The 12,637-nt window shown below is 47.2% G+C and overlaps 1 protein-coding gene across 1 annotated transcript in view; it reads right to left on the bottom strand.

Annotated features, from left to right (window-relative positions):
* The window catches only part of B3GNTL1 (UDP-GlcNAc:betaGal beta-1,3-N-acetylglucosaminyltransferase like 1), a 114,026-nt gene that overhangs the window by 7,691 nt on the left and 93,698 nt on the right, over window positions 1-12,637 (bottom strand). The window contains exons 8-9 of the mRNA XM_012802825.2: window positions 8,945-9,069; window positions 25-160 (exon numbers count right to left, since the gene is read on the bottom strand). Of these exons, the coding sequence (XP_012658279.1) occupies window positions 25-160; window positions 8,945-9,069 (261 nt within the window). The remainder of the gene's footprint in view (window positions 1-24; window positions 161-8,944; window positions 9,070-12,637) is intronic.

The following is a 12,637-nucleotide window of genomic DNA, read 5'->3' as shown; positions in this document are numbered from 1 at the left end:
TGGTGCAGCAGGGCAAGGGCCTACCTTTCGGCGGTTGGCAGCAGTCAGGCTGCGGTACAGCCTGCGGCCCTGCTTGCCTGCATTCCAAATGGTAAAGGTTGCCCAGCGAGGCAGAGCCTGTTCTTCCAGGAAGTGGACACGGTGGGTCCAGATGGTGGCCCTGTATGGGGATGATGGGCAGGCTCATGCAGGGGAAACATTCCCAGCCCCAGGCCTTGGCCAGCCCCGCATGGACATTCACTGCTTGTCTCTAAGAGAAACACACCAGCCAGACACACATCACCTCAGGCAAAATACCGTCAGGCACAGCAATACCCAGGAAGATGCCATCTCAAAGGACATGTAGAGGACAGTAGAGTCACACACTTCAGTTCTAATTAACTGGCAAGACCTCAGCCAGGAAAAGCAGTCTCAGACGAGAAGAGCCCTTTAATGCTATTTCCCTTTAGAGAAGTAGATGGCAATGCAAGGCAACAACGGCCAGGTGTAGGGTCAGTGGGGTCCTGGCTGTCCTAAGTGGAATGGATGTGCGATACTCTAGGCCTGGTGGCACGGCGTATCTACCCACATGGACTTCGGGAGTGGCTGCAGGTGGCCAGTGGGGCGGCTGGGACGAGCTGTGGCTGCACTGGCACCAGCACTGGCCCAGACCCTGAAGGACCTAGTGGCCCCTGGTTGACTCCCAACCCCTCTGACCCTGGAGTCCCCCCTCTGCAATGGAGGCCTTTGTGGGCAACAGGACAAGTAGGGGCCACCTGGTCCATCTCTCAGCTCAGGGGCTGGGGGCTCAGGCCCTCTCAGGGATGTCTTGCCTGGAGGCTGCCTATATGTACACATGTGCAGTGAGGTGTGCATGTATACATGTGTGTGTGCGCATGTGTGGTGACGTATGCATGTGCAGTGAGGTATGTGTACACATGCGTACTGGGGTATGCACGTATACATGTGTGCACATGTGTACTCATGTGCGGTGAGGTGTGTGCAAACACGTGTGCATGTGCAGTGAGGTGCGTGTGTGGTGAGGTGTGCATGCAGACGTGTAGTGGTGTGCGTGTGCATGTATATGCTTGTGCACTCCCCAGAAGCATGCACACGTGTATACACGTGTATGTGTGCAAGGATGGCTCCTGCAGGAAGCTGCCTGGGAGCATTCACGAGATGGCTCAGTTCGTGGCTGGTTCTGATGTTTTGTCCGTGAACAGATTGGTCTGTCTAGCAGCTTGAGGAGAACAAAGCCTGATCTTTCCTTCAGCCCCAGACCAGCTCAGTGGGACTAAGGGTCTGAGTGTGAAAGTTCCAGAGGAAAATTGACAACCTGCAGGGCTCTGGAGTGGGCACAGAAAATGCTGTCAGGACGAGAGTCTGCTTGTTTCCTGCTGCCTGACTGGTCAGATGGGCAGACTCCTGGCTCCACGAGAGCCCTCGCCTCTCTGGTTTGAAAATGTTGGTACATTACAAGGAAAAAAAAAATTAGAAATAGCTGTGATGCCTGCACCTGCATGTTGCCACGTTTCTCTCAGGAGCCTCATCTTCCACCTTTTCCTCAGTTCTCATTTAATCAGGGCAAGCAGGCCTCTCGGGGCCACGCACCACCTGCTTTACTGTTCAGAAGCCATGGCCTAGACTCAGACTGGAAGGGCAGTAGTCAGTCACCCACAACTTAGCACCTCTGGGGCTTTCCTGGAAGGAGCTGCAGTGTCAAGGGCACAGTCTAGAGGGCACAGACAGAGGTACCGTGAACCTCATGGGGACAGGTAGAGAGAGCTTGGGACTCTGCCAGCTTGACCTTCACTGAGGGTGCGAGCCCTGGCAGTGAGTGTCACGTGGCCCTGTGGATGAACACGCTGACTACCTGAGCCTGAGAGCCTCTTCCTCACACTTCCGAGGCTGGAAGCCAAGATCCAGGGCTGGCAGGGCTGGCTCTGCTTCTGTGAAGCAGCCAGGAAAAGCAGTCTGTGACAGTGCCTTATCACTGTGCCTTTTCCTAATGGCGTCAGCCCTCATGACTTGACACCTTCCCCAAAGGTCCCCTCTTCAAACCACCACAGTGGGGTTAAGCTTCAGTCCATGAATTTTGGGAGACATTCAGACCATAGCAGGAGAAGGTCACGAGCCATGGGTGGCCAGACCACAGGCCAGCTGTAATACCCAACAAAAAGCAGTCACAGCAGGAATAGGTGGGCATGGCACTAAACTTGAACATTTTAGAAAGGGTGAGATATTACTCAGGAGACATATACAGAGGACAAGTATAAAGAAAAGGGTGAAATGACAAATGCCAGGTTTAGGAGATTTGCAGGGATGATAAGGTTTAATTTCTTAAATACATTAATTATTCCTTTGTGTCTTTTGGTAAGTGTGACATATTTCATAGAAAATAACTGCTAAATGCTATAAATGCTAGCTGATCTTAGTAAATTAAACAAGGAGCAGAGTCAGGGAGCTCCCTGCAGGGAAAGCTTTTCTGAGAGAAAATTTGCACAAATTCCACCCTTCAGCAAGCCTATGATGATAATTATAGCTCATTACCTGTGAGGTGTCTCAAAGATGTTTAATCCCACACAGAAACTCACATTAGATCACCTCTTTTGTGTTGTGGGTGGCAAAGCCCAGAACACAAAGACAGCTTTATCGCATGCAGCGAGCAAGGGTGCATGTGGCCCTGCCGCCAGGCCTGCGCCTGGTTTCTCCCTGGCAAGGCTATTCCCATCACACTGCAGGCTTGGGGTACTGTGGCCACTACCCAGGGTGACTTGTGACTATAGATGGAGGACTCAAAGAAGCCTTTGCTTATGAAACCTGCTTCATGCCATCTTGAGGGCAACACATGCCAGTGAGCCCAAGAATGTGCAGGGCTAGTAGGCACCTGGCAAAACCTGGCCTGGAAAACCACCTAACCGTTTTACTCATCCAAATTTCCAGCTCCACTTAGGGTAGTAGAAGAAGGGTTAGTTCGCTGGAGAAATACTTGTCAGAAATCTTAAAATTTTAAACTTAGGTATAATTTATACAGTGCGAGGTGCACAGTGAAGTGGGCTATGACAAACGCAGATTTCCCTGTACCCTACTCCCAGCAGACAAAGAGCACGCCCAGCTTCCTGGGAAGTTACCCTGTGTATCGTCCCCACATGAAACCACCACTCCCACATCTACCACTAGAGTGTAGGCTTTGCCTTTTGGAGAACCTGATATAAGCAGACTCCATACTGTGTATGCTTTTGGATCTGGCTTCTTTTACTAATCACATTTTTTTATGTTACTCTATGTTCCTGTGTGCATCAGTTTACCTTCTGTTATTACTCAGGAACACTCCATGATGGCAGGATGTGTCCACCACCCATTCATCTGACCACAAACATCTGGTTCCCAGGTCTTGGCTATCGTTGATAGTGACGTGTTGAGAAGTGTTTTCATTTCTCTTGGATAAACATCTAGAGGTGGAATTGCTGGGTCCTAAGGTAGCTATCAAGTTGATTAACAACAAAGTGCCAAACCATTTTCTGAAGAGGATGGACCACCTCACACTCTTGAGAACAGTGTCAGAGAGTTCCAGCATCCCACCCTGTCAGCACTTGGAACTGCCAGATATACATTTAGCCTCTCTACTGGTGGGCACGGCTGCAGGTTTTCTCTGATACTTATAATGATGAACATTTTGCACTTGCTTGTTGACCATTTATATATCTTATTTTGTGAAATATCATGTCTGTTCATGTATTCTTCCTATTTTTATTGAATTGTATTTTTATCACTGGACTGTAAGGCGTGCCTTATATATCCTATCAGTCCTTCGTTAAATATGTGGATTATGAACATTTTCTCCCAATCTGTGGTCTACTCATTTTCCTAATGATGTATTTTTATAAACAAAAGCTTTTAATTTTGGTGAATTTCAGCTTGTCAATTTTTTTTTTTTTTTGAGGCAGAGCCTCAAGCTGTCCCACTGGGTAGAGTGCCACGGCATCACAGCTCACAGCAACCTCCAACTCCTGGGCTCAAGCAAGTCTCCTGCCTCTACTTCCCAAGTAGCTGGGACTATAGGTGCCGGCCACAACGCCTGGCTACTTTTTGGTTGCAGCCATCATTGTTGTTTGGCGGGCCCGGGATGGATTCAAACTCACCAGCTCAGGTGTATATGGCTGGCGCCTTAGCCGCTTGAGACACAGGCGCTGAGCCCAGCTTATCAATTTTTAAATGGTTATTGATTTTGGTGTCTTCTATAATAAATTTTTGCCATTTCCAAAGTCATGAGAGAGCTGCTGGTGTTTTCTTCTGGACGCTTTATAGTTGTAGTTGCTTTGTTTCTGCATTTGTATCCATGTTAACTTTTCTTTGTAGCATGAGGCTGAAGCTGAGACTCATTTTTTTCCCATATAAACACCCAGTTGTTCCACTTTTACAAATATTGCCCTTTCTCTACTGAACAGCTATGGGGGTGGGGAGGGTAATGAGGAGTCGATGGTGTGAGTGTTCCTGGCGTCTCTGCGTCACTGCCGTGTTTGCCCTTCATGCCACTGCTGTAGCTTCACAGTAAGTCTTAAAATCAAGCATTGTAAACCCTCAACTTTTGTCGTTTTCAAGATTATTTAGGCCATTCTGGCTCCTTTGAATTTCTATGTGAATTTTATAATCAAATTATTGATTTCTACAAAGAAACCTGCAGGGCCTTTTACTTGATTTTTGTCCAATCTGTGTATCAGTGTGAGGAGAACTGATGTGGTGATGGCACCAAGTCTCCTAACCCATGAGCATGGTGTGTCTCTCTATCTAGAAGTCATCTTTATTTTCTTTTCAGTAATTTTTTGGTAGTTTTTGGTGTATAGGACATACGCATGCTTCGTTAAATTTACCTATAAGTACTTTGGTTTTGAGGCCATTGTACAATTAAAAACCCCTGCATTTTGAATTATTGACTGCTACTCTACAGAGATGATATGAATATACATATAATATATAATTGTTATATTTTACATATCTATGAAACTGAACTTGTATCCTGGAAAACTTTCTAAACTATTGGTTCTGATTTCCTTCAAAACACAATCATGTCATCTACAACTGATAATTTTATCTCCACTTTCTCATGTCTGCATTTTCTCTTTTCCTTGTCTTACTGTGCTGACAAATGTTAATAGGAGTGGTCAGAGCAGGCACCACACCCCTCTGCCTCACCCCTGAGAGTGCCGGGTCCTCAGCCCTTTACTGTGAAGATGTCTTCAGATTGACAAATTTCCCTTTGATTTCCAGTTTGTTGACATTAAAAAAAAAAGATGAGGAGACACTAAATGCTTTTTCTGCATCACTGGGATTGTGATTTTCCTTCTTTATTCTTTTAATATAATAAACTATACTAATGGACTTTTGAATGTTAAACCAAACTGGTATTCATGATGTATTATCCTTTCACATACAGTCATGTAGTGTTTTTGAACTTTAGTTGCTAACATTTTATGACTGACTTAGGTGGCAGGTGCGGCCTGTGACGCTTCTCCCTGCAGTGTCCTCACATAGCCACAAGTCGGCACCAGAGTCACCCCGCTGTCAACTCTGAGCCCCTCACGACACCCAGCAGCTCTCTCTCCCCTACTTTCTGGAAGAGCTTATATAAGATTGGTACTATAAAAATACTTCTTCCTTAAATCTTTTTTTTTTTCCCTGGCAGTTTTTGACCGGGGCCGGGTTTGAACTCGCCACCTCCAGTATGTGGGGCTGGCGCCCTACTCCTTTGAATCATAGGCACTGCCCTAAATCTTTTGATAGAATATACCAGTAAAGCCATCTGACTTAGCTTTTCTTTGTGGAGTTTTTAAATTACTAATTTTAATTATTTATTCTTGAATCCATAGACTCTATATAACCCTGCCTTCATTCTCAATATACTGAAAATTCTTTATTATCTTTTTAAAATCAGTCTTGCTAGAGGTTTAATGAGCCTACTGATTTTATTTCAGACAGTCAATTCCTGGCTTTGCTGATTTTCTCTCTATTGACTTTCTATTTTTAACTTCATCATCTCCCACGCTTCTTTCTCTGTACTCAAAGTTCAGTAACTTTTTAAAGTGGAAACGTAGATAACTGCTTAGTTTCTTCTTTATAAACTTTTGAAGTCATAGAATTATATTATAAACTCTATTAGCTATAGTCACAAACTTTGACATAATATTTTAATTATTTTTAAATTTTTTCCGTGTCGAGTGTGCTGTGGCTCATTCCTGTAGTCCCAGCACTTGGGGAGGCCAAGGTGGAGGATCCCTTGAGTCCAGGAATTGGAGGCTGCAGTGAGCTGTGATGGAGGCTGCACTCCAGCCTAGGTGACAGGGTGAGACTGTTTTAAAAAACTTTTTTTCCCCCTCATTTCCTTTGGGATTTTTCCCCCTTGGCTGCTTAATTTCTAAATCTTTATGGATTTTTTTTTTTTTGAGACAGAGCCTCAAGCTGTCCTCCTGGGTAGAGTGCCGTGGCTCACAGCAACCTCCAACTCCTGGGCTCAAGAGAGTCTTCTGCCGCTGCCTCCCAAGTAGATGGGACCACAGGCGCCCGCCACAAAACCTGGCTATTTTTTGGTTGCAGCCATCATTGTTGTTTGGTGGGCCCGGGTTGGATTTGAACCCACCACCTTAGGTGTATGTGGCTGGCGCCTTAGCCACTTGAGCCACAGGCGCCAAACCATCTTTATAGACTTTTAAGGTATTTTAATGATTTCTAATTCTGTATGTTTGCTAAGTATTGAGTCTCCCTAAAATACATGTTGACACCTTGATCCAAATGATGGTGTCAGGATGAGTGGCCTTTGGTAGGTGGTTAGAAATCATTGCCTTTATAAAAGAGAGAGGCTCCCCCATGTGTGGACACAGCAAGAAGACAGCCATGTAGGGCCAGAAGGCACCTCACCAGACACCGAGTCTGGCCCTCAGAACTGTGAGGAATAAATTTCTGTTGCTTAAAAGCCCCCATCACCAGCATCTAGTTAGAGCAGCCTGATGGGACTAAGGCAGTGGTCATGAAACACTCCCTGTACAGTCTAGTTGTTAAACAGACCAAGACTTGTCTCATGGTCCTTGGACTTGAAAAGAATGCATATTCTGCAGTTGAGTATAGTGTTCTATAAATGTCAATTAGGTCAAGTTGTTCAGATCTTTACCATTATAGATTTTCTTCCTTACCTACTCTTTCAAACAGAGTCTCACTCTGTCCCCTGGGTAGAGTGCTGTTGCATCACAACTCACAGCAACCTCAAACTGCTGCACTCAGGGATCCTCCCATCTCGGCCTCCCAGTGTGCTGGGATCACAGGCGTGAACCACCGCCTGGCCTTCTTCCCTCCTTCTATCAGTTGCTGAGAGAGGAGTGTTAACATCTCCAGCTGTGACCCTGTACCTATCAGTCATTTCTTTGCTCCCGTCAGCTCCTGCTTCATGTGTTTTACATGTTCTACGTGCTGTTAACAGGGCATACTCAGGCTTGTTATGTCTCTTACTAAGTGGCTTTCCCTCCAGGTTTGTAAGTGAGTCAGGTTCTTGACTACAAACTCCCCAACAACATGCTCTGCCATAGCTACCATATCAAAGTTCAGATTAACACAGGCGAGAGAAAACACCAAGGCAAGGTGTTTTGCTTAAAGTGGTAAACAAAGAAGTTTTTTTTTTTTTTTTTTTTTTGAGACAGAGCCTCAAGCTGTCCCCCTGGGCAGAATGCCGTGGCATTACAGCTCACAGCAACCTCCAACTCCTGGGCTCAAGCGAGTCTCCTGCCTCCGCCTCCCAAGTAGCTGGGACCACAGGCGCCTGCCACAACGCCTGGCTATTTTTTGGTTGCAGCCATCATTGTTGTTTGGCAGGTCCGGGCTGGGGATTCGAACCCGCCACCTTAGGTGTACGTGGCTGGCGCCTTAGCCGGTTGAGCTATAGGCACCGAGCCAACAAAGAAGTTTTAATGTTGAGCAGCATATGTGCAAAAGTTCAAGGTTCACTTAAGCCACATGGATGCTGTGGGCTGAGACTGGGCCCCTCAGATTCTCATGCTATGACAAAAGATGCTGGCCCTCCTGGGACAGGCCATTCCCATCAGAGAATCCACAACCCTATAGTGCAGGCGTCCTCAAACTATAGCCCGTGGACCCCGTGCAGCCCACCTAGGACATTTATCCGGCCTGCTGGGTGTTTTTGCCACCACTGCCTGTCCTGCTTAGCAGCCGACTCGTCCTGGGGCCCACAGTCCGGCCCTCCAATGATCTGAGGGACAGTGAACTGGCCCCCTGTTTAAAAAGTTTGAGGACCCCTGCTGTAGTGAGTCTCAACCCCGTCCAGGGCAAGAACAGAATCCACTTTTTCCTAGAAACAAAAGGTGTGGCCTGTGCCAGGCTTTGATAGGCAGGGTCCCCCAGAGACCCTTCCTCTGGGGTCCAAGCCAAGTGGCCAAGAGAAGCACCCTCAGCAGGGCAGAAGGCAAAACATGGCAAGGTGGCTGAAGCTTCTGTGTCACATGCAGTTCAAACTAAAGAATGGCATATACACCTTCACCTTCCTCACCCAACTCCCACACCCTCCTGTCCAGCCTTTAGACCAGCAGCCTCTGACCGGTGCCTGGTCTGTCATCCCAGGAAACATCTACAGGCCTCACTTTGAGAGCCATATCAACTCAGAGCAAGATTTCAAAAGGACATTGAAATTTCTAGCACAGACATTTTGCCTCACTTGAAGAACAGGAAAGGATGTTTGGCCATCACCCTGGGGCTTCCCTGGCCACTCTGGGAAGGGCCCCTCCAAGATACTGGGGCACCCTGTGCAGCCCGTGAACCACTGTTTCCCCATTTCCCACTCAACTCTGAGTTTCAAGCAGAGCCCTGACCACAGCCACCTGTGGGGCCCAGCCACCCCACCAGCCCTGGGCCTCAACCATGCTGGCATCTCCCCAGGAGTTTGCGGGGCCAGCTGGGACCTACTCACTCAAGGATGGAATGTGTGGCCGCGTGCAGGTGGTAGCGGTACAAGAGGAGGTTCTGGTCCACTCGGACGACCCCACCGCCCTTCCGGAGGTGTTCGTAGAAGAAAAGCAGGTCTTCTGGCACACCCTGGAAGGGGGAGGGAAGCAGGGACTATGGCTGGTGTTTCATTCATGCCAGAAATACGTGCCTGTTCCAAATGTGTTACACGTATGCATTAATTCAGGTAATCAGAGACTGGCAAAAAGGCTTTTGCTAAGAAATCAAGTTTAGATGCTCAACAGGTGGGAAGAAAACTGTCCTGAAACATGCTGGGGGAAGGTAGGGAGCAGAGAGCACAAGGCAGGCTGGACCTGGGTGGGCTATGTTCTTGGTTCTACCTGAAATTCACTTTATTGGGCAGAAAAGGGAGCCAAGAAAACAGGGGTAGGGCCTAGACCTGAGGTCCCTGCACAGTTGTCTGTCCAGCCCCTCCATTGTTACCACCAGTGGCCGTGGCCTTGGCTTCAGCCTAGGGTGTCCTGTTGGTAGCTGGTACCTTGTCCTGAGGCCAAAGGTCAGCAGACTTGTACTGTCCACTGGGGAGACAGGACCATGGTGCAGGGGGTGTGCGGGGAGCCCTCCTGGGGTGGGGCCTCAGGGCTCCCCATGTCCAGATTCAGACACTCGAACCTCAGCTGTCACCGATGAGCCACCAACACAGAACTCTACTCTGGAGCTTGTTAAACATTCCCACTGGACTTTTCTGTCTTATGAGCACTTGGACCTTCCTTCCCTCACTTTGGAGAAGACCCTAAGCAGGAGAGAGGGATGACTCTAGTCCTCTGCTCCCCCTTCTCCTTAGCCCAGGCTTGAGGCCATGTGCCGGTCAGTGGCGGCTCTCAGACTGAGTCCTTGGAGGACTCCCCACAAAGGTGTCTCTCCTTGAGGTTGGTGGGCAAATAGGGGCCTGTCTGGGCCAGGGCCTCAGTGGTCAGCAGGTGTCTAAAGAGGTCAGCATGCCTCTTGAGCCTGGAAGACAATGTATTAGCCAAGTGCAGCCAGAGTCCTCGTCCAAGCCCATGAGCCATGCCCAGGAGGCAGCCAGTCACCCCACTTCCTGAAACCAATTGTACCTAATGTGGCAATGAGAGGCTCTGGCAGCCCCCATGCCTGCATGCCTGCCTGCCTGCCTGCCTCAGTCGCTCATGAAACCCTCTGACTTGATCATAGAAAGAAAATCTGTACAGAGCTTCATGTTTTTATGGGATCTGGAAAAACCACCCTTAAAGCAGTGACAACTAAGCAGATTCCTCTAAGGGCCCCAATGCCCCGTGGCAGTGTCAAGAAAGGTGTAAGCGCCTAAGTCAGTCAAACAGACCTGAGGGCCATCTGTGCAGTGACTGAAAAAGCTTTATAGAGACCGTGAAGAGACTCATAACAAAATAGTAAATTACAAAATAGGTTTCAAAATTATATTTACAGTTCCACTAAAAGTTTATCCACGATAAAGTTAAAGGAATCACAGAAGTTCAGAGTAGGTACACAGGTACTGGGGCCACAGGGTAATTTAGGGTTAAGGTTTCTAAGGTGTACTGGTTAGCATGATTGGCTTAAACAGTTAATTTAGTTATTTTTTCTTTTTCCTAATTTTCTGTGTTTTCAAAGACAACTTTAAAGAGCATATTGGACCTCTGAACACATTACAGGTTTAGGAAGAGAGAAAAAAAGTCATTTTCTTTTCTCATGACCAAAAAGAACCTACCCCTTTGGGTTTCCTTATTTTCTAGCAAAAACAAAAACAAACAAACAAAAAAAAACAATTGAGAATTTAGTTGAAGGAGGCACCTGGGTGGTGCCTCTGCTTCCCTTGAGGAGGGGAAGATGCTGGCAGGGCACAGGGCTCTTTCCACATACCTGGCTGCTGTGGCATCAGAGGGACCTGGAATGTTGTCCTCACGTTTCCCCCAAGCTCTACTCAACTGGCCTCCACGACATGCGCCAGCTTATAATGAGCCTCGGCTGCTGGGGTGAGCGGGCATCCCTGAGACTGGGCCATGATGGGAGGAAGAGAAGTCACAGCTTAGAAAAGAGTCAAGGAAGACTGCAGAGTGACAAAGGAAACGTGGCCACCTAAACCCAGATCTCTCACTCACCCTCTGTGTCTGTATACCCTCTAAGGCAGATGTGATCACAGGGTGTCAGAAACGCAATGCTGCACTCAAGCTGCTGCGTCCTCTGGGGATGACAGCGTCCAAAAGGACTGCATGGAAGGAGCCAAGTCTGAGGCAGAGTCACTCCCAGGAGGCCTGTCCAGCCCAGGCACAGAGCAGCTGTGGCTCATGGGAGGTGAGTTCCTCTGGGACAGAGGGAACAGATTCAACCTGCTCCCAGCCCCTTCCCCAATCCAGGCAGAAGCCACACTCACTGCACAGTGACAGAAGGGGGTGGCCACCGGGTGACTTCTCTTCCTCCTACTATGGCCCAGTCGCAGGGATGCCCACTCACCCCAGGAGCCCAAGCTCATTATAAGCTGGTGCATGTTGTGGAGGCCAGCTGAGTAGAGCTTGGGGGAGATGTGAGGACAATATTCCAGGTCCCTCTGATGCCTCACCATTTCACTGGTGAGGAATCCAGTGACCCAGGTCTGCACAGAAATGCTCCAATGTGCTCTCATAAACCCACCATTTTTGTTACTTCTTATTTAAGGGCTGGCTCTTCACAGGGGACATCTACTGCCACAGCTGAGCCACATCCTCCCATCACTACTCCACCTCTGAGTCTCGGTCCCTTGGACCCTCCCACCCTGCCTCTTTGAATGCAGAACTGGATGCATTTTCTTTTCTTTTTAAACACAAGAAAAATTGTTGATTTTATTGGTATTACAGTACTTTTTTTTGTTTGGGGATTTTTTTTGGCAGTTTTGGCCAGGGCCAGGCTTGAACCTGCCACCCTACTCCTTGAGCCACAGGTGCTGCCCTACAGTACAGTTTTAATACAAGCTAAATACAAATTAAATTGTTACAAATTCACTCACTTATTTTACAAAACAGTATGCTAAGATCAACCTTGAAAGGTTTACAAGAAAACAAAATGTAAAAAGTATCTTCCTCAATTCTAAGGACTTCATATACAAATGTAAAAATTAGTACTTGTCAATAATCACATTGAATGTTTAGTTACTGATTGAACAGTAAAAATCAACTTCTGCTTTTAAAATCAAATACTTCCAGTAAAAGCACATTATTTCCCACGTACCTCATCTTTATATTTGCACAGAATTCCAAGGCAAAGATTGCTCTGGCTCTGTGAAGTACCAGACATGACTTGTGTGGCTGAGTTATCACAGGTCCTTTACTCCTTTCTACTGATACATCCTCAGTTTCTCTGGAGGGGAATATGAACTGGTTTCCATGGAATCAAATTACAAAAGGCTGGTTCTGTACAGGAATTTCCACCATAAAAATTTCTAAGTTTTCCACTGGCATACCCAAAGCTCTTTGCAGATGGACAAGGTTTATTTTTTGCATTTTCCAATAATTCCTTAAACTTTTCCCCTGCTATTTCCTTTTTTTCCTGTAATTCAGCCATTGTTTTTCTTCTTCCTCTTTCTTCTTCTCACATTCTTCAGCTTTTTTAAAAACTATTCTTGATATTTTTCTTTTGCTTTTTCTTGCAATTGTTCTTTCTCCAGTTTCTTTGCTGCTTTTTCCTGTTT

This window comes from Otolemur garnettii, unplaced genomic scaffold, assembly GCF_000181295.1.
Source record: "Otolemur garnettii isolate 467f Iridium unplaced genomic scaffold, OtoGar3 scaffold00018, whole genome shotgun sequence".
NCBI lineage: Eukaryota > Metazoa > Chordata > Mammalia > Primates > Galagidae > Otolemur > Otolemur garnettii.
The sequence above is the reverse complement of the archived record's forward strand: the minus strand, read 5'-3'. Positions and strand labels throughout refer to the sequence as shown.